Genomic DNA, 27,580 nt, shown 5'->3' on the forward strand with positions numbered 1-27,580 from the left:
GTCTGAAAATGCCGAGAAGCTTCGGAGATATTTTTTCCTTCCCTCTCCCTGTCCTCGACTCTTCCAATTCTAGATGTTCTCATCAAGACGCAAACATAATCATAGCTCCTGACGCACGCACACGGAATAGCACCTGTTTTCAGTGTTACTGGCCGTAATTAGATGTGACAGAGTCTTCCCCAATGGGTATTTAACAGAACCGGTATTTTAGCTGCTCAGATAGCTGCTATTTAAAACGACCGAGCAGTATTCGGTCGCTGTGGCATGTATAAACATCAGGTCAACCTGACTTCAGGACAAGTGCTAATCCCTTTCTCCTACGAAGAAGGAAACCTCCCCACCGGAGAACGCCCCGGCCGACGCCGCTGGCGCCGCGCAGATCGCGCTGTCGCGAGCGGCGATCGGAGGACGAGGGGCGATACCTCCCACTGCTAGCGGGTCTCCGGTGCTCTGGAAAGCCCAGCCTCCGGCCAGGCATCCCTGCCGGCTTGCGGGCGCCGCCGCCGCACCCCCTCCCAGCCCGGCGCACCTGCACCGCCCGCCCGGTCCCCCGCGGCGGGCAGGGCCGGCCCGGGCCGGGCCGCGGTGCCACCTCCTCCTCCTCCTCCCGCCCCCTCCGCCTCAGCCCCCCAGCCCGGACGGGCTATAAGAGGCGGCGGCGGCGCGGCGCGGCCGCCCATGCTGGCGGCGAGAGGCAGGGGCGGCAGCGGCGGTGTTGGGGCACCTCCGCCGGCCGCCGCCATGAAGCCGCCTCAGGCTGAGCGGCCGGCGGGTCAAGGTGGGAGCGGCGGGCTGAGGGGGCGCGGCAGGACCCGGACCCTTCCCCCTCCCCTCCCCTCCGCCGGGGTGGGGGGCTCGGGGCGCCGCGGGGTGGGAGTCGGGGGGGAGGGGGGGGCAGGCGGCGGGTGTCCCCTCGCAGCGCGGGGGCCCGGGGGCGGGCAGCGCCCGGCGGGCCCTGACGCTGCCGCCGCCGCGCAGGGCTGGGGTCGGACGGCGGCGGGGGCCTGGCGGAGGCGCTGGGGGAGTTCGAGGCGGTGCTGGCGGAGTTCTCCTGCCCCGCCGGCCGGCGCCGCTTCTGCTACGGCGAGCACCTGGAGCGCATGAAGCGGCGGAGCAGCGCCGGCGCCAGCGACGGCAGCGGCCTCAGCGACTCGGAGAGTGAGTGTCCGTCGGTCCGGCCGTGCCCTGCCCCTGCCTGCGTGGAGCGGGGGTCGGCAGCGGGTGTTAAACCAGCGCGCCCCCCTCCTGGAGGCAGGCAGGGACCCGCCACCGGGAAACGCGTCTTTTTTAAAACAAACAAACCAACCAACCACATTTTTATTTACTTTTTGGGTTAAAAGTCGCAAGGATGCGAAGTCTGGCTCCGCTGGTTTCGTTCTCCGGGTGTGGAAGAAGGAGGGAGGGAAGGAGGGCGAGAGCCGCTGGAGGAAAGCCACGTCAGGGTCGGCTCCTGAGCACATAGGGCTGAAAAAACTCACTGTGGAACAAGGTCAAGCTGCCGGCCGGCTGCCGAAACAGAGACGTCCCGGCGTCTTAAGAAACTTTTTTTTTTTTTCCCTAAATTAACAGAGACGGTCCGTTGTACCTCAGTAGCTGAAGCATCATTTGACAGAGAGTGTGAGCTAAAGTGCGCTTACCAGGAGAGATTCAAACTCATCCAGGTTTCTGGTTTAGTGTTATCAGTGTTTCGAAGGTGGTAATTTTCAGCTCACTTGCACCCCGGTGCACTGGGTGTATAAAAACGGTGCATGCAGAACATAGCGCAAGAAGGGAGGGAAGCAGGTACTGACTCGACCTTCTTTGAGGAAGAAAACATAGAATTGGAACTTGGTTTTTTCTAGCTAACTGGGAAAAAAGTTTTACCCCTCTTACTTTTTTATTAGTCGGGGAGAGAAAACATCTTTCCTCTTCCAGACAGTGAGGCTGGAAACTGCTGTTCTCCAAAGCGGTAGGCTCAAGGTGCTACTTTGTCAGAAGTAAGTCCTGCTAAAAACAATCTATACCCAGGTGTTTGGTTGTTTTAGTTCCTAAACTGTGCAGGCAGTTGTTAGAAGCCTATCTGTTTTTCAGTTACTTAAAATTGCTCCTTTAATTTCTGTTGTGCATCTTCTGTCAGTTCAGCGATTTACCATGCAGTTCTGTTGACTTAGCACAAAAACATTAATATAATCTTCCTAGTGCTTAAGCTGTGAGAGCATATCTTCTCCATGTTATCAGAGCCCCTTATTTCATCGTCACGGGTAGGATTTGTTTCATTTCATTGACGGGTAATGTTTTACCTGCCCAAAACTTGGATACTTTGCCTAGCAGTGCCTTTGAGGTTGTTTTTTTTTTTCCCTGTGGAGGTATGTGGATCCAGATGCTGCTCTGTTGTTTTGTAATGTAGTGGGTGAACCACTCCTTGCAAATATCTCTTTCCCTCTGAGGGAGGTTTAGAAATGCACGCCTGATTTAGGCTGGACACTAGCCTTTTGGATGGCCGAGGGTGTGTAAGGTGAGGTCTGCCTTTACTCAGTCAAGCTGATGAAATACGTGAGCCGGGTTGTAAATCTAAGTCTGTTATTAACTGCAGCAATACAGCCCCAGTGTACTATTTCTTGTGCAGTCTTCAGTATTGTAATATATTAACCTCTTACAAACTTTTGCCACAAATAAGACGCTTAAATTAATAGAGTGAAGATTCTCTCCCTCATAAAATTATCTACTGTTGAGAAAAGAAAAAAATTAAACAATATCAAGAACTTACTCTTCTTGCATGGGTAAAAACATCTGTACTTGCTTAGTGTATCTGCTATAGTTCAGAAAACTTAAATCTTGAACAGTGCTTAAAATAGCTGTTTCAAGATGAACAGGAAGGGCCTTTTGAGGAAGATGGTGTTCTCTGTCTGGCAGGGCAGGAGGCCTGGTGAGAAACAGCATGCTCATGCAAATTGGCAGACCAGATCTTCAGGAAGATCTGGGAAATAAAAGTTGGTGTCAGAAGTCTGCACTGGTTTAGGCTGAAGACATTAACAGGATAGCAGGACAGACAGGATTGAATGGCTCTCTACAAAGTCCTCAAGGATCTTTTATGTGGGACCTGTCAAGCTCCCAAATCCCATCTTGTGCTGGGGTTCCTCCCTTGGTGATGCATTATGTGAAAAGTGGCTCTGGAGAAATCAGAAGTCACTGTCTTCTGGAGACTGGCATGTGCTGGACCAGGAGATGCACTAGGAGTGACCTGTTGGCATCCAACAGTGTCAAGTGTGTGAGGATGTGTTTAAGGGAAGGGAAACAAAAAATCAGCTGTTTCTCCTTGTTTCTCAGAACAGACCCGGTGAAACACTTCTTCCTAAAGGCATCGTTCAGTGTGGACAACTTATTTTAAAGTTATAGTAGGACTGGAGAGGAGTTGCAGACTTATAAAGAGCTCCTTTTATAAAACAGGATCCAGTGTCTGATGTAATACAGCTACACTCCCTACATTTATTTTAAGAATAGAATACTTATCCAGACTCTTTCTGTTCAAACTCAAGTCTTTTTTCCCTTTGGTTTGCATTTCCTTTAGTTTCTATCATTTATAGTGCAAGTGTAGTGCTGAATTCATGACCTTGCTATTCCCATGGTAGTGCTTAGGTTAAACACCGCTGCAGGATCAAGGAGAAACTGGGCTGAAAGAGCAAGTTTGACAAAACAAACCTGTAGCAACACAAAAGAAATTTCAGCAATTTTATCTGCAGATAGTTTGAATGATCCTCTTGTTCGTGAAGACTCTTTATGTACTTTGCAAAATCTTGTTATCCAGTGCCAAGACTGTTCCAAGTACACTTTGTCATACATGTACGGAACAGTTGAAAGTATTTTATTGTAGTACTATCTCTTCTTGGTTGGTTAATCTGATCCTCCTAATGGATGCGGTGTGGCTGAAGGTCAGGCATGTGTATCTTTTGACCACTCTTGCAGTGATGTCTTCTGAGTCTAGCGTGGGGACTGTAAGGGAAGGTAACATTTTAAACTGGTTGTTTCAGGGCCTCTGAATCAGTCTTAAATTCCACTTTGAGAGAAGCTAGGAACAGGTATCAAGTGGTCATACTTGAACAATACTGTTTAGTAGGGTAAGGAAAGCCTTGGCTCTCCTGGCTTTTCTGCCATGAGGATAAGCCCGTTAAATTTAACAGAAATATTTACAAAAGATCTTTATCAATATAGTTAATCCTGTAAATATTGCTTTTAACCTTAAAATCTCCTCTTGAGGGAGCTAGCTCCAAAAGTACTAATTGAAATTCTTACATAGCACGTTTTAGGCTCTTAAGAAAAAATACGAATTTGGAGATACTACTGTGGAAAACAGACATGATATACTTGGCTCTCTCACATCTTGTCCTGTTATTTGACTAAATGATCTTTGGACAACGTCTGTCTTGGCCATGGTTAACTATTGCACATAACACAATGGACTCTTAGACCTTACAGTAATAGAAAGGTCGTGTGTGCAGATGTTTGCGATGATCTTAGTACTTGGACTTAGTAATGTACAAGTATTACATTAACCACAACAGCCGACTGGGTTAGTGCTGGAAATCATGGTGCAACCCGTGAGTTCCTCCAACAGACATTCTCGAGTCGCTGGGCTGTGAGTGAGTACCAATTATGTTTCAATTTGATGTATTCAGCTGGATCGAAGGATAACAGCTTTGCACTTTAGGTTATTAATCGTGCTGAAACTTCCAAGTCGAGGGATACCTTATAGCTCTTTGCTGTTTACAGCATATGTTGGTTGGGATAAAACGGTGTTTGTGCTAGAGCGGGCTGTGCTGGCAAAAAACCACTAGTGTCGATGCAGCTGTATTGACGAACTCCCGCAGGTGCCGTTTGCTTCTTGAGTGTTGGAATAAGCTTGTGAGGAAAAGCGCAGGCTTGCCTGTGCGAATCGTGTGTCCGCTCAGTGCCTTGTGCCAGTACAGTGCGTGGCAATGTCAGGACAGCCTTCCGAGTTTAAGCTGAGGATAAGGAATAGAAAGTTGGACTTTATGAGAGGCTGTAAAGGGAAGCACTTTAATATTTCTTGTGCCAAGGCTATGGCAACACCAAAAAGCTAAATGATAATCTGTTGTGTTCTCAGAAGTGTTTCACACTTACAGCTCTGGATGCATTTTCTTAAGACAGGTTCTGCTTCCAGCCTCTCCGTTAGAAGCATTGCAAAGTAAATGCGTCGATTCAATTCTTGCACTCTTACAGCCTGCAGTATATTTTCATAGTTATTTTTAGGAGTGTGTAAATGCTTTCTGACAAATACCTCCTGGCTTTTAAACACAACAGAAGACACTGAGTGCACCTAGAACTCTTTAATTTCACAATTTCAAAGTCAAGCAGGTGCGAGTTCACTACAGGGTTGCACAATATCCTTTAGCAACCAGTGCCTGATGTAGTGCAAGCATTCATGTTTACGTGCCACAGGTGTCTCCATGTGGTTGTGCTAATGCCGCCGCTGTCTAGAGATGAAGACAATCAGCCACTGTTAATGCTGCAACACTCATCCTGAAAAGCCCATTTAGGTTTGCAGTTGTGCAATATGTGATTGTAGAGAAGGTACAGAAAAGGCAACAGAAGTGATTGAAGACATAAAATAGTTTCCAAATGACTAAATGGACTGGGACTGTCAGCCCCAAGGAGAGACAACTTGGGTGGGGACAAGCTAGTCTTCCAGAAAATCCTAAGTGACATTAGGAAAATGACTGCTACCTCACCCAGCATGAGGAAATCCAATTAAACCAGCATGTCTCAAACAAATAAGAGGAGCTATTTCTTCTCATGATGTATTGTTAAACTGTAAAATATATTGCCTTAAGGTATGGTGGATGTTAAAAGTTTACATACTCAAAAAATAACTAGATAAAGTCACGGCAGGAGGGATGGGGCCTGCTGTAGGCTAAGATACTACTGCTGTCTTAGAAAAGATACTGATCTGTGCATCACTAGACCTTGGTAGAGTTGATCTTGAAACTATCAGTGTGTGGCTGCACTGCTCTTACACTCTTCCATAGGCATCAGCTCTGTTCCCTATGAGAGACAGAATGTGGAGTAGGTGAGCCTTTGCTCTTAGCAGCAGATCCCAGTCTTGTATGATGAAGAGGAGAACGTTTTAAGGAGCTAGATTTTTTTCTGTGAGCTTCTGATGGCCTGTCTCTAACAAGAAGGCAATATAATATTTATAACGAAAAAATGAAGCAAGACTCTCATGGAGAAATAACCTTTTATTAAATCATCTGAGAAGTAATGATTTATTAAATTACTTGTACATTCAAGGGGAAGAAAACGCAGAAGTTTCAGATACATAGGCTTCTCTCCAGTTATTTCAATTTAATGAGAAGTATGCTTTTTTGTAAGATTTCCTGTTCTTGCCTCTCCAGCAGGCCTCTTTCTTACACTTTATAAACAAATCATTAGTAAAGGGGGAGACTGGCGTCAGAAACACTGCCTCACAGGTAGTAAGCGTGGTTAGGGGAGTGGAAGGGTAAGCTTTGTACATAATGAGAAGGCACACTTGTATATCTGATTTTCAGGCTTCCTAGATCACTTCCTTGTAACTATGCAATCTGAAATCTTTTAGATCGTGAAGTCCAGACGTGTTGATAGTGAAAAGGTGTGATTTTTGTGCCAGTGTTGGAACAGATGTTTGTTAGCTAGGAGAAGAACCCACAAAAAATAAACAGTGCAGCCAAGCTTAACTGTGATTATGATCAAAAGAAACACTATCCTTGGGAGCTGCAACATATGTATTATGACACGAGCTCTTTGCCTTGTGAATATTTCTCACTTCTACTGGTGGCATTAGAAGTTCCTGGTTTTCTCTCTTATTTATTTTAGCAAGTAGGCTATGTTCTGACTAGGAATGAGTTGTGCAGTCTATTCATTAAATGCTGAGCTATTGTTTTATAGTAGATTCACGGCTTCTAGAGAATGAAGTGGAATTTAAAAGCTCCTCTCTGAAAACTTTAGGATGTGATTTATTTTTTTTCCCCTAAAACTTTCCCCCCTGAAAACTGCAGTGAAAATTTTACCGACTCAGTGCTCTTTAAAATTGTGTCCTGAACTATGGTACTAGAAAGAGCATAATATTGAAGAAGTCAGACAGCTGAACTTTTCCGTTGTCTGTTTTAAAATGAGGAGTTTGAGGTTTTCCTCCTTCAGTTAATTACTGCCCAGGACCTTCCAATTGCTCATTTCATGGGGACAGTCTATATTTACATGGTATTGCCATGTTTTTTCTTTGTGGTTTAACTATATACTGGAACAGCTAAGGTTGACACTAACTACAGATTACTTTGCCAAAGTAAAATACGCCCATACTTATCCCAGCCCCCTAATTCTGCAGCTTTTGGCTTGGTTTGACTCATGTAAATCAACTCCATAGCTTAACTCTCAGATTTTAAGTCTTTTTTTATAAAGAGTCAGTTTTAGTGGTGTTTTTTTTTTTAAAAAAAAACAAACAAGCAAAGGAGCATAATTTCTATATGTGCACAGGCAGTAGAATCAAAAGACAAAGTGAAAAATAAGTGATGAATGATAGATGAACTTGCATCGCAGTGGGATAGAAGGGGCTGGATGAGGAAGGACAGCAGTGATGAGAGTTCCTTGGCATCAGCCTCTGGTTATTGGGTTGCAGGGGATGTTGTATTTGTGTGGCAGTGGAAGTCTTCCAAGGGCCATTATTGGAGGTGAATGAGCAAATCTTGGCTGTGGCAGCTGGTGGAGCGCAAGGACTGGAGTGTCCTTTTCCCAGAGCGTTCTGCCCTACAGCCACACTTTGCCAAAGTGGGTATTTTTGTGTGATTGATATCACAAGTGTTTTTTTTAACAGTACATTGTTTTCAGCAGTTACAATGACCTTGATGGTGGAGTCAATGCATTCCTCCTTTCATCACCAGAATTTCTGCTGCTGGTGGAATGTGTAAGCCACAGCCAGTAGCTAAAGTGTTTTTACTTTTTGAGAAAGATAAATGTTGACATTTTCCTGAAACTGCTAATATTAGAACCCATCAGAAGATAGCACTGTTTTGTGAAAACATTCCACCTTTAGAATGGTAAGAAAAATATTTAGATATTTAAAGCAATAGTTCTGTCTTATTTTCTCTTTAGCCCAGTTATGAATGTTTCCCAGCACAAGGTTTGTGGAAGCCAGTACTACATAACGTTTTCTGGTTTCAATACATTGTGAGGTGCACGGTCAGTGCTTAGAGCTGCTTACAGTAGGAATAAGGAGAGAAAACCATAAAGAGAATCAAAGGTGACTGCTAGCTCAAATCTGTAAATGGATATAAATAAAAAGAATTGTGTGACTAGTTTGCAGCCAATTTAAATGGCTTATTAAAGCTTTCATAATTTGAGTTGCCCTCACACGCGTTCACAAAAAGAATATTTTATTTCAGCTATATGTAAGAGCAACTGGAACTTTGGATTTGGTGTACAGGAAGGATTGGTTTGTAATATAAATTCCCAGCATCACTGCATGTGGTTTCTAGATGGTAGTAGCATAGACTCCATGTTAAAAGTACACTCAGTTTTGTAGACATTGTTCTCTGGATTATTTTTTATTAATTCAATGAGCTCTAAAACCTTTAAAATACCAAATCATTTGGAAATTGTTCTGCTCTTTTCAAATACGTTGCCTGGAAAGTGTTTTATCTTTGATGGTCTGTTCTGTCAATGTTTCAGTGAGTTGTATTCTTGGCTACAGGACTGTTTGTGTCAGGTGTTAGAGGTTATTTGGCTTTTTTGTAATGGTAGGGATTTTGTCCTGAACAGCTAGAATTTTCCATTCTAAGTTTCTTGATCACTAGGGTTTGCATCTTGGCTGAAAAGAAATGTGGCTTTAGTAGAGGGTTGGTCTGTAAGCTGATTTCAGGAGGAAATTTGTAGTACCTTTAACTGTTACTTTCAGTCCATTACTGTACAGACTTCATATTGTATAGTACAACATTGGTGACACACATCATTGCAGAGCAGCATCAGGTTTCACCCCCCTTAGGTTGTTTTTCATGTTTTTAGGAGCCACTTTTAAAATAGCTTATTTTTCTGTTTTTCTAGCTAAAATTACCTCAATTCTGCATTGTATTAATCAAATCTTTCTTATATCTGAAGTTTCAAGTAGATTGGTTTTGATCTGCTCAGGTTTAGAGAGGAGAACAGGCACTTTAGAGGGAAGATAAATTAGAATAAAAAGCTAGCATGGAGAAGCATACCTCTCTAAACAAGAAATACCAACTGGCAGCTGATTTCGGCAAGCAACAGTCTCAGGTAACAGGTGTCGTTCACATCCTAGCTCACGTTTGCACAGTGCTGCAGGTAGCATGTGTGTTTGCTGAAAGAGGGTTTGAGCTGATTGCAGAGCGAACTGTGGGAGATCCAGTACTGTGGCTGGCCAGCATGCATCCAAAGAGGAAAATATTCCAGGTTGACGCTTCTCACACAGACCTCTTCAGTGTGTATTGCAACAGAGGCAGGCTTGGAAGCTAGCACAGAAGAAACAAATAGCCTATGGCTGGGGAAACATCTGACAGACTTAGTAGATCCAGTCATCTGGTCGGGTCTGATTTGTCACTGTACCCATATACTCCCTATGGAAGATGGTTTTATGCTGGTAAGGACCACAGACTGGAGGAGACTGGGTGTAGATAAGATGCTTTTCTTCCCAAAGATGGGGTAGTTTATGGTAGAGGAGTAGTCAGCTAGAAAATGGTCTCTGCGTTTGATATCTGCAAACATCGCGGCAGTGTTCAGTGAAGGTGTAGATGTGTAGATCTTGGCAAGGCGAGCTGTGGTCCTGCTCCCTTTTGCTAATTCAGCAAGACACCCTTAGTTTAACTAAGACAGTCGTCTCCTGGTGTAGCAAATGGGACAGACATCCAAGGAAGGGTGAGAATTCTGATTTGGATGCATTTAATGCTGCAGTGTAACTACCTCCTAGGCTGGGGCTCCAAGGACAAATGCTATGTGTGCTGCAAATAGGCAAAATTGCTGGCCTCAGTGGCAACCAGTGGAAGTCACCACCCGTATAATGAGACATATGTTTATGTGTCAGATAAATGGAGACCATTGACATGTTCGTGTTACAATGGTTTCTTTTTGTAGAACTACAGTTTTCAGGTCACTGGCACAAAACTGCAGGAACCAGCAGATCTAGTGTCTCTAGCACAATGACAATTCCTCCTTCCAGTGGAGCCATGACTAATACTTTGTGTGTGCTGTGCATCATGGAACTCTTTTTTTATGAAAAGAAACAAGATAAAGATCATTTTTTGAAACTTCTGAAACTTAAGGCCCTGTCAAAAATCCAAGAACATCAGAATGCTATTGGGATCTTTCCCGTTGCTTTCCATGGCATATAAAAAAGCTTTCTTTGAAAGACCACCTAAAATAAGATTGCAGAATATCTTGTGTACAGATTTACTGCCTTGTGAACTCCAGAGAGTTACAAAATAAAACAAACCCTAAAAGGTGCTGTACAATTCATCTAGAATACAAGACCTGAAGCAGCAGAGTGTTGTGGTTTAACCCCAGCCAGCAACTAAGCACCACACAGCTGCTCATTCACTCTTCTGCATGGGATGGAGAGATTTGGAAGAGTAAAAGTGAGAAAACTCTTGGGTTTAGACACAGACAGTTTAATAGGTAGAGCAAAAGCCACCCACGCAAGGAAAGCAAAACAAGGAATTTATTTGCTACTTCCCATTGGCGGGCAGGTGTTCAGCCGTCCCCAGGAAAGCAGGGCTCCGTCATACCTTGATGAAGACAAGCACCATCACTCTGAACGTCCCTCCCTTCCTTCGTCTTCATGTAGCTTCATATTGCTGAGCATGACGTCATATGGTATGGAATATCCCTTTGCTTAGTTTGGGTCAGCTGTCCCAGCTGTGTCCCGTCCCAACTTCTTGTGCACCCTCAGCCTACTCCCTGGTGGGGTGGTGTGAGAAGCAGAAAAGGCCTTGACTCTGTCTAAGCACTGCTCAGCAGTAACAAAAACATCTCTGTATTATCAACACTGTTTTCCTCACAAATCCAAATCATAGCCCCATAGTAGCTACTGTGAAGGAAATTAACTCCAGCCCAGCCAAAACCAGTATGCAGAGTATGGAGAAATGGTGAGTGTTTCAGGGATGAGGGCAACGCTGAACGTATTCTCTGTTCTGGGGGACTGTCCTAGTCTTGGAGGTCTTTATTCAACTTTTTTAACAGCTTTTGAAAAATTCAGGTAAACAGAATTTCCCAGAATACTGTGAATCAGGCAGGTCATACCAGGCCTCATTTAGTGGATGTGGGATAATTGCTATTCTTGTAATATTTTCCAAATGATGCTGACTGCAGGGAAAGCTGACACTTTCCTCACTAGGGGGTAAGAATTGGGCCTAGGACTGCTTGCTTTTTAACAGGGAATGTCAGCCTTCACACAATAGATTATTTATTTGACCCTCTGTCTTTAAAGTCTGTAAATTTGAGTAGTACAGATGTTGAAGCCTGTGTAGGAAATGTCCCATTTCTCTCTATTTAATTCTATTACAACACTGCAGAAGATGTTAATTTTACTTTATAATGTAACTTTTTTACAGGTGCAGATTCACTCTATAGAAATAGTTTCAGCCTCAGTGATGAAAAGCTTAACTCTCCAATGACATCTACTCCAAGCTTGCCATCTCCATCGGTAACTCCATGTAAAGGTAAACTTAATTTTAACTGTTGACATTTCTTCCGAATTCTCAACTATTCAGGCTTCTTTCTGTGATTTGGGGTTCACCTGCATGCATTGACTCTTTTTAAAGTGACAACAAACCTAAGGATTACTGTTAAGCACACTACAAATGCAAATATTATTGTGTTGATCGCAAACAAGGGTAGCACACTGCATCCACACTTCTTCACAAGTGGCCCAGCAACTCTTTTGATTTTGAAACACCAAACTACATTAGAGTTCTTTGGTTGATCAGGAGTTCTGGTACTCCTTACAGAATACTTCACTTTTGAATTCATTTGTGCTACTTCTTACTGAAGCAACTAAGTAGCTTAAGTGTCCCATCTATATACAGAAACACTTAGCCCGAGTGCAGGGGTGCAGTAGGTGACTCCTCCAAAGCTGTACGCTGCCATTCAAGTAAACACAATTACTCAGATCCATATAGACCTTGCACTGCTGATACAACCCATGTATTAGTAGTTCCTTCCTCCTTTGTACCTCTGCTGTTTCAAAGTGGCTGATCTAACTCCCCAGGAGCTTGTTTCATTCAGGTTAACTTAGATTAACTCTGGAGTAGACATATTATTAAATGAACAGTCATATGTATGTGCTACGTGGTGCTTTTGTTACAACTAGTCTTCTCAGATGCATGCTCAAGAGCTTTTCATGCTTTCATGTCTTTTCCACAGTGACCATTTACAAAAAACCACAAGTTACATGCTTTCTTTCTAATTAGTGTGATACTAGGGAAAAATAATGAGCAATAGCTAATAAGATGTAGAAAAAGAGAGTTCAGTTAAACTGGCAGGAAATACTTGGCAAAGGTCAAAATGCTCTTGCTGATGAGAAGACAAAAAGACCGAAATAGAGTTGGAACTGTCTTGGAATAGACCACAGACATGAGATAAGGAAGCACTTGCAGTAGAATTAGATTGAATGGAACCAGTGGTGTTCTCCTGAGTGGAAATTTAGGTGGATGTTTGCATCCAAATGTATAGTGTATGGACCAAGATCAAAGGATCTGACATCACAGCAAACCAGTGATACTGACATGATTTAAGTGGCTTAGATTTGGGTAGGACTGGGAGCTGACTGAGTGGGGTTTGATTAGGTCCATGAATGCAATATCTGAATATGTGCAATAAGGAAGACTCCCTCAGTAGAAAGGACATGGATTAGTTGACACAGATTTTTTTTCTCCTCTTCAGCCTCTGCTTGTTAAGGAAGCTAAACAGAGGATTGCTTTGCTTTGCTCCTGTCAGATGGAAAACTGTAAAACTTAGACTTTTCATCCAGTCTCTCCTGTTTTCTAAGAATGCATTTGGACATTGCAGCAACTGTACTGAACTTTCCTGAAAATAATCCACAGCATGTTCAATCCCACTGGAAATGATTTGGGGGTTTGTGTGGTTCCAGTATTTCTTTTGGCCAGAGAAGTATGTCATGTCTAAGCAGAACTGACTGTCTCTTATTTTGCAGCAAAGCTTGGCGACACAAAAGAACTGGAAGACTTTATTGCTGATCTTGACAGGACACTAGCAAGTAAGTAGATTTTTTTTTTTTTCAATTAGTAGGCTGCATCTCGATGCTGTCAAACAGTGACCTTATAGCAGCTTTCCAGTACCTAAAGGGGGGCCTACAAGAAAGCTAGAGAAAGGCTTTTTACAGGGGCGTTTAGTGATAGGACAAAGAGTAATGGATTTAAACTGAAAGAGGATAGATTTAGCTTAGATATAAGGAAGAAATTCTTCACTCTGAGAGTGGTTAGGCAGTGGAACAGGTTGTCCAGAGAAGCTGTGGATGCCCCATCCCTGGAAGTGTTCAAGGCCAGGTTGGATGAGGCTTTGAGCAGCCTCATCTAGTGGAAGGTGTCCCTGCTCATGGCAGGGGAGTTGGAACTAGATGATCTTTAAGGACCATTCTAACCCAAACCATTCTATGATTCTATGAAAGCCAGTGTATTGGAGGAGAAGGAAGGGAAGGGTAGCAATAGTTTTATATAACGTGGCTTCATTTTAGTTTTCTAGTCCTATGGATTGTTATGTGGATGAGAAGGTAAAATAGACTAAATTCTAGTCTTTACTTGAATGTTCAAGGCGTGCATTTCGGCTTGTGTGACAAAGGCTGTACTCTGATGAGCCTCCGTCCCCACCTCTGAGGCAGCTGCAATTCACCCCTACTTGACAGTGTATAGATCAAGTAAACATCACTTTCTTAAATACTTAAAACTCAGCTAAAAAGTGGGGTGTCGTTTCTTCATTATAAAGCTGAGTAACTGAAGGAGTAACTGTAGGTGAGGGAAACCTTTTTATTCTAGACTTTGCTTTATGAAAGAATTAAGGAGCAGATATCTGTATCAATTGACTTTGATTAAATGTCAAAATCCTGTTTGTTCTTGTCTTTACCAGGAATTTAGATCACTTTTTCTGTCACTATCTAGAAATTGTATTTTCCAGTTAAAATACTAGGTCCTTATTATGATTTCTGAAGAAAAACAACACAAACAAAAATAGCCCTCCCTATTCCTAACCATGAACACTGCCTAATATTTCTGCTTCTTCCTGTGCTGTTATGGGTGTGATACTGTTTTGATGGTGGGTTTTTTGTATGGAACCAGGCTATAGAGCCCAAAACAAAAAATTGTAGGACTAGACCTAAATAGCAGCATGAACAAAACTGCCATAATAAACTATGAACTGAGAGTTTCTTGTATTCATTAAGTGTTTTCCCTTCCCTGTAGTTCTTGAAGCCTTTGCTGTCTGCCTTAGACTTAACTCAAGACAGCTGCACTTATGAGTTTCCTACTTCCCTGTTGTCTTACTTACATCTTAATCCTGGTTTCCCTTCTCTTACTTAGAAGTCAGGAAACTAGAAATTTATTTTGTCATGGACACATGCTTGAGCTAACTCCATCTTTACCACTGAAACCTCATTGACTGATTGCTCTTCTGAAAAACTTCTGAGTTTGAAGATTTGCATAGGACAGTGAAAGCCCCAAACCACCAAATATTTACATTGCTGTATCTTGCCCAGCCATGTTGCAGGTAACTCTAAAGGGGCTGCCTATAGTATATTGATTTCATTGTCTCCTTGCAAGGCACATCTAATGTGAGGCCTGGGATTGCTACCTGCTGTAGTGGTTTTTGGTTTGTGTTGTTTTTTTTTTTCCTCCTAACTAAGCAAGTCTATAGTTATTTCAGCAGTCTCACTTATACAGTGTCACTTACAGTGATACTGTCTTTATCGTACATGGAAATTCTGAGGCAAAAGTCCAACTTCCATCTGATATTTATCATCACATAAGAAGTTGTTCTGTCTACATGCTTGAAGTTACACAGAACTTTGTACAGGTGTCTTTTCAAGCCTGATGCACTTGTTAGAACAGTAATCCCCTTAAATTTTTGCACATTAACCTTTAGGCTCTCGTGTTCATTAAAAAAAGGCATAAATCTAGCCTGTCAGGCAGTCTAGAAAGCTGCGCATAGGTAGAGTGTCTGGTGTGTCAACAACGTGCAATCTCATTTAATATAGAACTTAATGATCTTGTTTTGTGTTTCCAGGTATGTGAAATGAATCTTTGGCATTGTGCTTGGATATGAATGTCCTCTGAAGGATAAGTGACATCAATCACTGAGAACTGCTGCCCTTGTCTGATAACTTTGCTGCCCCAGATATTCACCTTCTGAACATAACCTTTGTAAACTCTTACAAGTATTTAACTGGCAATATCAGTTTTGTTACTTTGCAGCAGATGGAATATGATAACTTAAGTGTTAGAGCTGTATTTTGCTTTAAAATATAGCTTGAATTTTAATTTAAAGTTGCTTTTATGAAAATATATTTGTAATTTTATATAGTTGAGAACTTCTAATGCTTTTTTCCATTATAATATATTTTTGTATGCAAATAAACCCTGAACTGGAATCCAGATGTCTGAAAGCTTCATATAAACATGCAAACTCTGAAACATAAGTACAAATTGAGCTCTTGTTGAAAACATCAAGCTTTAAAATATCCGATAAGGGTGTATTTCCTGCTAGGAAAAACGTGCTATGCTGGCTTCCTGTGGAACTTCGTATTTTTCTTTTCAAATTGCTTAAATAAGAGAATTTTGTACTATGTAAAATTAATACAATCAGGAAAAATAATAAAATTGGTCAAACTGTTACTTCAGTTTTGCTTTAATACAGATGAAATAACACTTACTACAGATTTGAACAATAACACCTATTTCAAACCCTGTGTAAAAGCTAGCTTTAAAATTACGTACCGGTCTACATGAAGTGCTAATGGAGAGGTCAGACATTTAGGCCCGTGGGTTTAAAGGTATGGAGATCCCGTAGCACCGAGAAAATACTTAAGCGTCTGGACGTTTCTGATATCAGACCCTTGGGTCCAAAATAGTCTACCACTCTAAAAAGACTTCCTGGTCATCAGTGTAATGCTGAAAGAGTGGAAGGTGAACCTGCATTTTGACAAGGAACCTGATTCTTTCCATATGCAGTAGGCACTGGAGATGTCATTATGTGAGCTTGCGTCCAGCTGCTGCAGGTGTTACACTTGGCTCTGCTGTCGGAGCTACTCATGCAATTGCTCTCTCATCTGTTCAGACCAAGTGAGCTGGGCTCGTTTGAATTCCAGGTCTTATTTTGACTAAAGCAGGCTTGGTCTGTTATCTTTGAATGTGTCTTCTGTGCCTGCAGAAGGATGTGTCTGCCTGTGGCACAGCTACCAGCCAGTTATTTAAGAACCTTAAAGGATGGATTTGGACTTGTCTTCCACAGCTACGGGAAAGTCTACTGTGTGGGAACACCATGAAGATGATGCAAGTCCATCTCCTTGCTTTAGATTTCCTAAAAATTGACCAAAGTATTTGGGTCTTACTAAACACCGTATAATTTTTGCAGTTGTATTCATTGGTAAGAAAATGAAATTCTAGATTGGGTACATTTTAATCAGTCTGAAACAACTTTGAGGTGGTTGTGTGGGTTTTTTCCTCCTTTCAGGCAGAAGGGCAATGTAAGAGCGTGGAGTATTTTTCTGAAGAGGAAAAACTCCCTTCAACGTTTCCTACCTGTGATTCAGGTGGTAAATTGTCCCTTGGAACAGAAATAGAGTGAACCAATGTAGGAGGGTGAAGTTGCATGTTGCTCTAGATGAACTGTAAAGCCTGTGAAGGAAGGTGGGATGGTTACAGTCTGAGACAGTGATGTGCTTCTGTGTGCTCTGGGACCTTCTCAGAGGCTCCTGCACAGCAGGAAACCCATTTTGCGCAGCAAGGTAAGCTTGCTCTGGCTTTGCCAGAGCACTGTAGAAATTCTTTGCTACTCCCTTGTGAACACACAGGAGCAAATCCTCCTTTTGGCTGCCTCTGTGAAACTGAGAGGGGAGCCTGGCCCTTCTCCCCAGTCCCAGATGCAAAGAGATGTGCAAAGCCAAGGAGGGGAATTCCCTTGGCTGGGTGTAGGACTTCTTACGTGGGGAGGGAGAGGGACTGTGCCTTTCAGTAGAAGCTGAGGGAAGGGGAACAAGGAGAGCAGAGACAAACTCAGCTTTTCTTTTAAGAAACATCATTAGCACGTTTTTAAAGCTACTTGAATCGCAGCAGCAGTTTTGGCTGGCTTTCTGCGTTTTGATGCTCTTTTGTAGGGTGAGTGATGCAGTGGTGGTGAATGGCAGATGTTTCTGTTCCGAAGGCAGAATACCCTGACTAAGCATGTGTTAGATAAGCCACGAGTTTCAGAGGAGGCCACCTCAAGCGATTGTGGGGTATGGAGGAGATGGACAGCTGTTTGTTCCTCTCTTCCTCAGATCAGGTTGAGGCATTGAGCATGAGTTTTCCACTTTCCCCTCTGCACATTCAGTTGTCACTCAATCCTGTCAAACACTCTGGGCTTAAAATCAGTATTTAAAATTGGTGTCTCCGTTTATAGAGTGATATCCCCAAATCAGTACAGTACTTTGGAACGGCAATACTTTGTCCTTACAGACATCGAGTTTTGAAGATTTTTCCAGTGTAAGCAAAGGTTTAAAGCAAGGTGTGTTCCTCATTTTGTGTTACGGCAGTTGAGGATGGAGTTGGGGATTAAGTCACCATCTGTTTGGGTTCTTTAATCTTATTTGTGCATGAACAGGTGGAGACTTCTGCTTTGCTTATACAGCAGTTCTGGAGATCATCGGCTTCGAAATCTGGGAGTGTCTTCTGCAGAGCTGTTGATCTCAATTCCCTGCAGTTTGTTAAGCTCAATTTTGAACGTCTTGCTGTGTCAGAAGGAAGACACTAATGTAGATGTCATTTCTCTGGAGTATGCTTATGACTTAAGTTCATCATCTAATTACATAGGGCACTGAAAAATGCATTGTTGAGAAATGTTCCTGCAATACTCTATCCCCAGTGAGCATGGCTGGAGGCTGCACTGTCCTTATGGACCAGTCTGGCTCTTTAATCCTTGTTTTGACCTCCCTCTTGTGCTATGATGCTGAATTTGGATTCAGAAGAGAGTCTCAGCCCTGACATGCCAACACCATGCATCCAGAAATGGAAATGAGGAGCTTAGACTAAGCAGATGTATTGCTGCAGCTTAATGTGTGTAAGGTGAGGTGCAACAATTATTTGCACATAGGCTCTTTGCCTGTTGTAAATTCCAGGTTAAATGGATTAGTTCAAACCTCCATCACTGGGGCTTGAGCCAATGTGTCTTATCTTGAGTTTGCTGTTGACTGTGTGTGTTCTGGGTGCTGTCACCCAGGCTCAGCTGATATGCGGTAACTCATTAAGCTTGGTAACGTGCTAATTTTTCTGAGCCCGTAATAAAAGAGAGAGAAGAGCCAAAGGAGGGATTTTTTTTTTTTTTCCTGGCTGTATGTGTGTCTGCAGCCACTGCTGCTGCACGGACAGCCAGGTGAGTTTTTGGGAGGGAGGAAAACAGTTGCGCTGGCAGTGATGGAGCTTGCTTACAGGGAAAGGCTCAACCCCTCCCGGCTCCTTCAGCCTGCTGTCCCAGTGTCTTCTCTGCTCCTTCGTTACTGGTATTTGCTTTGCAGTACGCACTGGATGTGGAAGTTATTTTCAGCAGAGTTGCCTAACCTAACGGGAAGGGTCAGAGGTGGAACGAGAAACCATGTTTACAGCTTCATTTAAGTCTTGGTTTCAGTAGTGGATGGTTGCAAAGAGAAAACCCACACAGGTCACTTCTGCCTGCTGGGAAACATTTGTGTCTGCATTTTTAGTTTGCACCAGTAATTGTTGCTTTTAGATCATTGTCCAGCTGCTTTGCATCCTGCGTGAAGTGAAAAGAATTCACCAGTGGGAAAGGTCCATCCAGCGTGGGTCTCTAGAGGAACTCAGATGGAGTTCATCTCAGATGATGTTCAGCTCAGGACCATCTGAGAGGTATTTGCACCACACTGGAGCCTGTCTTACATGAGATTTCATTTATCTGAAAGTGCCTAAATGTGCTAGACATGACATCTGCTAGACTGCTGGAGAGAAACTTCCAACATTGTGATGTTGGGAAGCAAAATGAGTATCATAAAGCCAATATGACGGCAGCAGCTCTTGAACTAAATCCAGCTCTGCATACTAACAGCGCTAACTCCATATTCTCAACAGGGAGAACTCCTGTTTTCTATGTTACTTTCTACATTACTAACAGCTCTGGCTGTCTAAATAACTTCACAGTAATGTAAGATGATCCTGGCTGCTATACCTCATAAGCTTAGAGTTGTAAACCAGATCTTTTCCAAGGTCCTTTTCTTCCTTACAGATTGGAAGCTATCAGTTAAATGCCGTAGATTGGCTTGTGTGATTAAAACAGGCCAGTCAGTACAAAGGGATGCTAATGCTCTGGTTGCTTTTGCTCTTTCACATCTATGTTATGGAATCTAGAATATTTGTCAGTTCAGCTTTTAAAAACTACAGACTAGGGGACTGCACCTCTGTTCTCCCAAGGCACCAGAGCTCACTGGCTTCTCAGGGAGGCTTGGGGATGTTTAAGTGGGCTTCAGGCTGGAAGTGAGTGTTGCCTTCTCCATAGCGTATGGCTGTAATATTGACCACCATCCTTCGGTTCTGTTAATGATGTATTACAGATCAGTATTTATCATTAAGTATGCTGCCCTTGTCTCAAAAAACAAATCACGGTACTTTGGTATATATGCAGTCTTCACATTTAAAAAATAAATAAAATAATCTTCCAAGAGTATCAAATCAAGTCAGGACTGATCCACCTGATGTAGGCACTTAGCTAAAACCCTGAAGTTAGGATGTTTCTCTTGGTTACTTCAATAGCCATTACAAGGAGGGGGAGGCTGAATTATCCCCTGGTGATGTCCCTTTGCTACAGCGAATGTTGCAAAAGACAGCGGATAAGCAGGCTTTTCACTTGGGCTTCTTAATCAACTGCCTAAAGAAAAAATGCGTGTGTCGAAATAAACCTGTCTATGACTGGCCGCGGAGTGTAACAGTTTGTGGGGCTGGAAGAGCAGAGGCAAAACTACCCAGCTGGCCAGGGTGACCTGTTTTGGGGCCTTCGCATCACATTATGCAAGCATGGCAGCTTGCTTCAGCCCTATGACTTGGGGCATCTGTCCTGCTCACCATGCCGGCCAGGGTGACACAGGAGAGCCCCAGGTTGGTGCTGGGAAGTCTCGGTGCCAACCTCCAGGTGTTTGCTTTTTGGCTGTAGGCACCCTAAGAGCGTCCTCTCCTCTTGCTCCGCTCCCCACTGGTGCTCTTTCGTCAGCAGCCCAGCTAATGCGCCCTGCCTCCCCATCTCGTGCTCAAAGTCAGGCAACCACGCTGGTGTAGCAGGTAGTCTGGAGGCTTTGTTGTTGGTTTTTTTTTTTAATTACTCTAGGACAATGCCAGTGGGTATCTCAACTGCAGATAATTTCTAGGTTAATTATCCATAATGAATGGCTTAATGGCTGAGGACCAAATGGACGCTACCGAAGTCCATGGCAAAATTTGCAGGTGGGCTGGGGTTTCACTCTGTGTCAGTACGTAGCTGGGCTGATGGCTCCATCAGCGCTCCAGAAAGTTACAAACTGTGAGGGGGGTCAGCTTTCTCATGCAACACAAGTAGGAGTTTCTGGAAACTATTTAAAACCTCTCGGGAGACATTTAGCTTAATACCTAGGTTAAACTTGAGTGGATGGTCATGTTGTCCCCCTACTTTTTCTCCATCTCTCTGAGAAGTAGAGCGATCCATGACAGTGGATGGGGCTTGTCACCGTTCTCCCCTGGTTCTTGGCACTAGGGTTGCGCTAAGAGCTTACTCCCACAAGTATTTTGCACTTTTGAGCTGTGACTTCAGTGGACTCTCGCACAGCGTTAAGCTCTAATCTTGGCAATCCGTCTTCACAGACTCTTTCTTAAGGCTGTGTATAGTTTAATAGCTTTATGCTCTTGGAAAACTGATTTATGAGCAGTAGCTTTATGTTTGTTTGGGTATAGAGTTTATGATGTGAAACAAAATGCATGTTTTTCTTAGAGGCCAAACAGGACGGCTCAGCTCTCAGTCTCCAAATAGCATCCCAGATAATTTATTTTGTTGGCAGCTGGTACAACATGCTGCTAATACATCGGTAGTTTATTACACATTAGCAGCTACACAACGCTGTCTCAAAGCTCTTTCGCATGCTCCAATAAATACCACTTTAAAGCACAGGGCAGATTTCTCCCGCATGCAGCAACCCTGACTTAGAGGGAGATGGTGAAAGATTGGCACTTGGCCAAAGGAAACTGGTGGTGTCAGTGGTCCGAAGCCTGCATTAACACTGAGTTTAGGATTAGGGCCTCTTGCTTGCAGCACTTGTGCAGCTCTAAATAGTCTCGTAGGAAATGCCTTGCCCTAGCAAGTGTCTCTGGCATTCCTGAGCCCTCCTTGAACAAAATTAAGAGAAGCAACTTGTTCTTTTTTTCTGAGCTTGCTACTGGGCTGCTCCAGCCCTGTGGATTGCAGGGGGGAAGATGTGGAGTTCAGTGCTTTCCAGAAACTTGTCCAGAAAGCATTAGTACCCTTGCTTGGTGTTTTCAGTAATGCGTTTCACCAGGAACCATGTAGTTCTTCACACTTTCATCAGCTGTGCAAGGTACCTCTTAACATGGAATCATAGAATGGTTAGGATTGGAAGGGACCTCAAAGATCATCTAGTTCCAACCCCCCTGCCATGGGCAGGGACACCCTCCACTACACCAGGTTGCCCAAAGCTTCATCCAACCTGGCCTTGAACGCTTCCAGGGATGGGACGTCTACAACTTCTCTGGGCAACCTGTTCCAGTGCCTCACCACCAAATGCTTCCCATGAGCTCTTCTCTTCCCTCTGCTTTCTTTTGTACCTCACAAAACCCCTCCCTCCAGTGCCTCCTTCTCAAATCTGGCCAGAAGATGAGCGTCCCAACCCACCTGGCAGCCGGTCCATCTGCGGAGAGGAGACGCAGGAGGAAAGAAGAGAGAGAGAGGTTGTAGACTCCTTTTCCTCCCTCACCCCCTTTCTGTGGCTCAGTGTTCACACAATCTTCTGTGGGAGAGTGCTGCCAGAGACATGAGCTGCTTTCCTGCGGCCTCGGAGGTAGAAAGAAGGCAGAGGCAGAGCTGACCTAATGAGACCTTCCTCGTCTCTCCAGGACTGTAAATCTCCTGTATCGCAGCTGGCCCTGTCCCCCTGAGTTGTAGAGCCATAGGAAAAGTGTGCATATGTAACAAGCCTTTAGACTCTTATTTCTTAGATTCTGGCCTTCCCCAGCAGCGCCGGGGCCTCACTGCGTAGCGAGGGACGGCAGCTCCCTCGTCACATCCCTCCTCGGTGGCCAAACGGGGCTGCGGGGTGGCCCTGTTTGTGCCCCCCCCCGCCGGCACGTCTGGCTGAGCTGCAGCCTTGCACGTGCCTTGGTTGTGCTGGAGCCGCATCCAGCACTGAAAAGCAATAAACCAAGAAAGGTTCTTTATGTGAAAGGGTTTTCCGAGATCCGATTTCACACTTTCTCTCCTGATCATGTAGTTTTCTGTTTTCCCTGTCTGTTTTGCGGGGTGTTTTAACAGCAGGATTTTTAGTTAATGTTCTTTCGTGCTGATGAGAAAAGGTTCAGTTTTACACTTGGCTCTTGTGTTTGAGGGAGGAAATCTTGGCGTGTCCAGTTGTACATGCTTCGTTTAATGCACTGGATAAAACCGTTAAGGTTTTGCTGCCACAGAGTCTGCGCTATGGAGAAACACATTCAGTAGCCACTCCAACTTGGTAACATTTTTAGTTCTATGTGTAAATTAAGTTATATTTGCTGGTGATTTACCTGTGATTGATGTTGAGAAGCCCATCAGCTTCACCAAACCCGGCTTTCAGGTTTCTGGGTAGCAGAATTTGGTAGTTGGCCTGAAAAATATTATTTTGATGGTGCATAGCCCTGGCTTCATAATGTTAGCGTAGTTATGCTGGTTCCACTATGACTTCTCTATGAGTAACTCCTCTATGACTCCATGACTCTGTGATTCCTCTATGACTCCTGTATGACTCTTCTATGACTCTATGACTCCTCTATGAAGTGACCATGGTCACTTCATCCAAACGCTGGTCCATGGCACAGTTGCCTGGGATTGTCCAGCAGCTCAGCTCACAAGTCGTCTCTGGTTTCCAGTGTTTCTCCTGGAAGTTCACCTGCTTTCTAAAGCAGCACGTCCATATGGGAAGCACGTACAGCTTCTTGGGAGCTTTCTGAATTTCCCGAGCACCTGCATCAGAATTAATGAGAGCAAAACTGGTTGTAAAGAGTCTTTGTGATGAGTTCTCTTCAGTGAGGGGTGTGGTGGCATGGTCCCATCCTCAGCCATAGAAGTACTGTTGGCCTCATCTTGCTAGCATAGGTAACTTCTTGAAAAAAGAGCCAATTCTGGAAAAATTAATTGTTGGCAGCAATAACGCTACCTTCTCTCTGTTTTCTGGGGTGAAGTGCCAAATCATCTCTGTTCAGCATCTATATTTAGCAGCACGTTTCAGTTCTACTTCGCCCTTGGGTGAAAAGCCTTGCTAGAGTGCCATAAGATCACATTTTCCCAAAGATCTCGGAGCGGTTATCATTGTGAAATGCTTGTGCTAAAATGCTGCCGTCCTTCCAGCCTGAAGATGAATATCAAAACATCACCCATGGTTCCGAGTGGGAGTAGGACTGTGATAATCCTGAGCAGAGTGCATGTGTGTGGAAGTGTAGGAACTGATCTTGTAAACTCCCATGATACACAAAGAAATTCACAAAAAAAAGCACTCAAAAGAACTGTGGACAGAGAAAAACCCTACTTTTATCCCCTGATCATTAAATTATCCTGTTGTGAGACATGGTGACCTTAAATGCGCACCTAAAGACAGGCAGATTTTACCCTTATTAGGCTTTTTGTTTTCCTTACTTCTTAGGAAGAAAAACTATCCAGCAGTATCAGCAGCTCAGTCTGCATCTTTGGGAGGATTTTCTCCCACACAGATTTCTACAATTAAGAACATTGACACCAAGTTATTGGAATTTGCTGTCTGTTGTTGGTTGGTTTTTTTTTTCTTTTCTTTGTGATTAAATGGCTCAACTTAAGAGGATGGGCTCTGGGTGTATGGGCTGACTTGTTTATCCCTATCAGGGATTGGGATGGAGGCAAAGGGAACATGCACCGAAATAGTGGGCAATCTTGACTGGAAAATATTTGAAATGTCAGATCCATTTTAGTATTTCTTTAATATGGCACATCCACAATGGCTCACATTTAATTTCTGGAGTCTATGGGCTTGTGTACAAGACTAAAACAAGCTTTTCTCTCAGTGATGGCCAGGCCATCTGCCTCTCTTCCCTAGTCCTCACGGCTGAGTGGCTAAATAAGAAGGAGTCATTCAGCTAACCTCAGCATCTGCCAATTGTGCTTTCTCAGTGACCTTTCCAAAAACTGCCTTTTTTGCCTAAAAATAAATTTTACATTGCCAAGCCGAAGAGGCAGACTTCCCTATGCATTTTGAATAACATCTTTGTTTCAAAATGTCTCTTGCCTCCCATGTAATGAAAGCCTGACATTAAAAAAGGTGTTTAAAATTGGTACCAAGTATTGGCTGATGCCCAAAATACAATAGGACAATTGAGCTTCAGTGCTATCTTGTGACATGCCATCATTAGCACCTCATGAAATGGATGGCAGGGAGGATAAAAACACTCAAATGTTTCTGGAGACCTTACCATGAGCTATTTTTTTAAGCAGGAATTTTCACTTTCAGAGAGCCTCCATTTCAAATCATTTCACTGTAACGACGCCTCTAGCTTTTGGTGAAAAATTTTCAAGCAGCTCTTATTTCTCAGGCTTCTTCTGTCTTTCCACCCAGGCTGGTGTGGCAATGATGATATCCAAAATGCGAAAGACACTTTGAATGGATCTGATTCCCAAGGAAAGCCTTTCCTTTTGGGGTTTGACATACTGTGGTTGGACTTGATAATCTTAAAGTTATTTTCCAATCTAAATTATTCTCATTTATATATGTGTGTGTATATATAGAAAATCTTGGAGCCTGAAATATGACAATGATGGTCCTTAAATTGAGATCTCAGTAGCAGAGATGAAGCTTCAGAAGCAGGGAAAGGGCAGGTGGGATTTCGAGGGTGCCAGGCTGTGATGTTTTGCTTTCTCAGCTTCTGCCCTACAAGAGAGTTTGGTGAAGAGCTCCCAGATCCAGAGCTATCCCAGCTGGTGTGTCTTTGCATGCGGTACCATGCTAACAGACTGGAAACTGGGATCCCAAAAGTGTAATTCCTGCTTTATATCTGTATGTAAAAATGCATTTGCAATACGTGTCTATTAAATCACTGATTTCATTGCAGATGGTTTCTTCTACAGTTTATGGACCGTTTCCCAAAGCCAAACCAGTTTCATTGTGTCTTTTGCTTCTTGTAATAAGTACTTTCAAGATAAATATTAATTTGTCTTGGCTTTTGTGAGTACCAAATGGCAAGATGAGAGACCTACCAGCCTTGCAAATGTAGACTTTTTATCAAGAAGGAACACTACTGTATGGTACCTATGTGTCATTGCAAAGTGACCGAGCTAAAGGGAGAAGGCAGGAAACCCAAACGCTTCTAGTTTTGCACAGACAAGGGCTAGGTCTCTCATTTTGCCTATTCTTTGGCTTTTCTCCAGCTGCTGTGTTGTTGAACTTTTATTTTCCCCATAAGCAGGCTGATATCATAGGGATTTGCATGGAAACTGATGCCCTCAGCTCATCTCAGTGCCAGAATTACAACATTCTCTTGTTCCTAATGGAAAAAAGATGTAAAATCTCCAGATGGCCCCGGTTCATGTGGCGTGTGATTTGCTAGCCTATACGCAGAGCCCCGTTTGATGCCTTCATCTAATTTCATGAAACCGGAGGAGAAGTAGAAATGAAAGTACACATTGATATGGCACGTGTGTGGATACGCGTTCATTGGGTCAAAGTTTCTCTGCTACTTCTGTTAGCAATCCCCATGGGACCTTGCCTCTGCTACCTGGGCAGTCCAATCCCCTTTTGACCTGTGTGTAGAACAGATCCCCAGGATGCTTAGTTATCCCCAAAGGGAGCAAAGACCCACTTTGGGACCCTACAGCTATCTGCTGCTGTGTCAAGCACCCTTAAGATTCAGACAAGCATCACTAATGGCTTCTAAGTTTTGCTAAATTACTGGGCACAGTGTCCAGCCCTTTTGGGGGTTAACTTCTTGGTTTAAAGAAAGTTTGACCGCAAACTCTGCCAGCTGAAGTAAACCACGCCTTCTCCTCTAGCAGTAACTGAAGTGAGGTTCAGGAAACAGTAGGAATTGTAGAATCAAAACCCACTAAAAGCCTCATGTCCTCTGGCATGGGTACCCTCCTTTGGTACCATCAAAGGAGGGCTGGGAGAAACAGGTCCTGAATAATGTTCAGATATGCTGGATAGATGGATTACAGTGTTACTAATACTGGCACTCATCTAGAGGGAAGAAACCGATGGGTAGGTCTTGTACATCTTGTCTTTTCTAGCATATTTAGTTCCTGGCCAAAGTTTTGGGAAAAGTAAACTATTTTAACAGAAGCTTGCCCAAACGACACCCAAATATTGACGTAGACCTGTTGCTGCACGGCAAGATTGAATCTACCTGGCTTGTTGGCTCGTTCCTTCAGAAACCAAGACGCAGTCCAAGCTGTGAATAACTTGTAGTGTGACCTTCTGCCTGTTGCAATTTGAAGCAGCCGATGCAGGAATGTCCACCAGAGAGCCAGCTCAGTAAAAATGAAGACCTGCTTTAGTGGTGGATTATGTGCAAGCCACAGTCATTTCAGCTTTTAAAGGCGTGGCTTCAGACCATTTTTTTCCTGTTTAGCTCACTACTTGCTCTAACCAGAGCTGAGAAAGCTGCTGACTCCGTACTGTGAAACCTCAGCGACCTGGACGAGAAGCTGATGTGACTTAGCGCCAGCATCATGTTTGGAGTTACTGTCTGTTGTGTAGTGATGTTCAAAAGACACCAAGCTCGAATGCCTGAATCCATGTGCGAATTTCTCCTGGCAGTCCCCATCTGTAAGCCGAATCAACCCAAGCCCTAGCAATTTTAGAGAATCCTAGAATGATTTGGGCTGGAAGGGACCTTAAAGATCATTTAGTTCCAGTCCCCATGCCATGGGCAGGGACACCTTCCACTAGATCGGGTTGCTCAAAGCCTCATCCAACCTGGCCTTGAACACTTCCAGGGATGGGGCATCCACAACTTCTCTCGGCAACCTGTGCCAGTGCTTCATCACCCTCAGAGTGAAAAATTTCTTCCTTAAATCTCTTTGAAATCTGCCCTCTTTCAGTTTAAAGCCATTGCCCCTTGTCCTATCACTACATGCCCTTGTAAAA

At 43.7% G+C, this 27,580-nt stretch overlaps 1 protein-coding gene across 1 annotated transcript; it reads left to right on the forward strand.

The window, feature by feature from the left end:
• The first annotated feature begins 678 nt into the window (after window positions 1-678).
• RGCC (regulator of cell cycle) lies at window positions 679-17,924 on the forward strand. The gene is made up of 5 exons (XM_086616134.1): window positions 679-778; window positions 979-1,158; window positions 11,586-11,693; window positions 13,187-13,249; window positions 17,842-17,924. The coding sequence occupies exons 1-5, from the start codon at window positions 679-681 to the stop codon at window positions 17,922-17,924; spliced, it is 534 nt and encodes a 177-aa protein (XP_086472260.1).
• Window positions 17,925-27,580: the final 9,656 nt, after the last annotated feature.

The sequence above is a fragment of the Tauraco erythrolophus genome, chromosome 1 (genome assembly GCF_009769465.1).
Source record: "Tauraco erythrolophus isolate bTauEry1 chromosome 1, bTauEry1.pri, whole genome shotgun sequence".
In the NCBI taxonomy this organism is placed as follows: domain Eukaryota; kingdom Metazoa; phylum Chordata; class Aves; order Musophagiformes; family Musophagidae; genus Tauraco; species Tauraco erythrolophus.

Bases quoted from the DNA above. Each gene is read 5' to 3' on its own strand.
- RGCC (XM_086616134.1), top strand. From the start codon at position 679: ATGCTGGCGGCGAGAGGCAGGGGCGGCAGCGGCGGTGTTGGGGCACCT. The intron at 779-978 runs GTGGGAGCGGCG...GCCGCCGCGCAG, and splicing joins TGAGCGGCCGGCGGGTCAAG to GGCTGGGGTCGGACGGCGGC. The intron at 1,159-11,585 runs GTGAGTGTCCGT...ACTTTTTTACAG, and splicing joins CGGCCTCAGCGACTCGGAGA to GTGCAGATTCACTCTATAGA.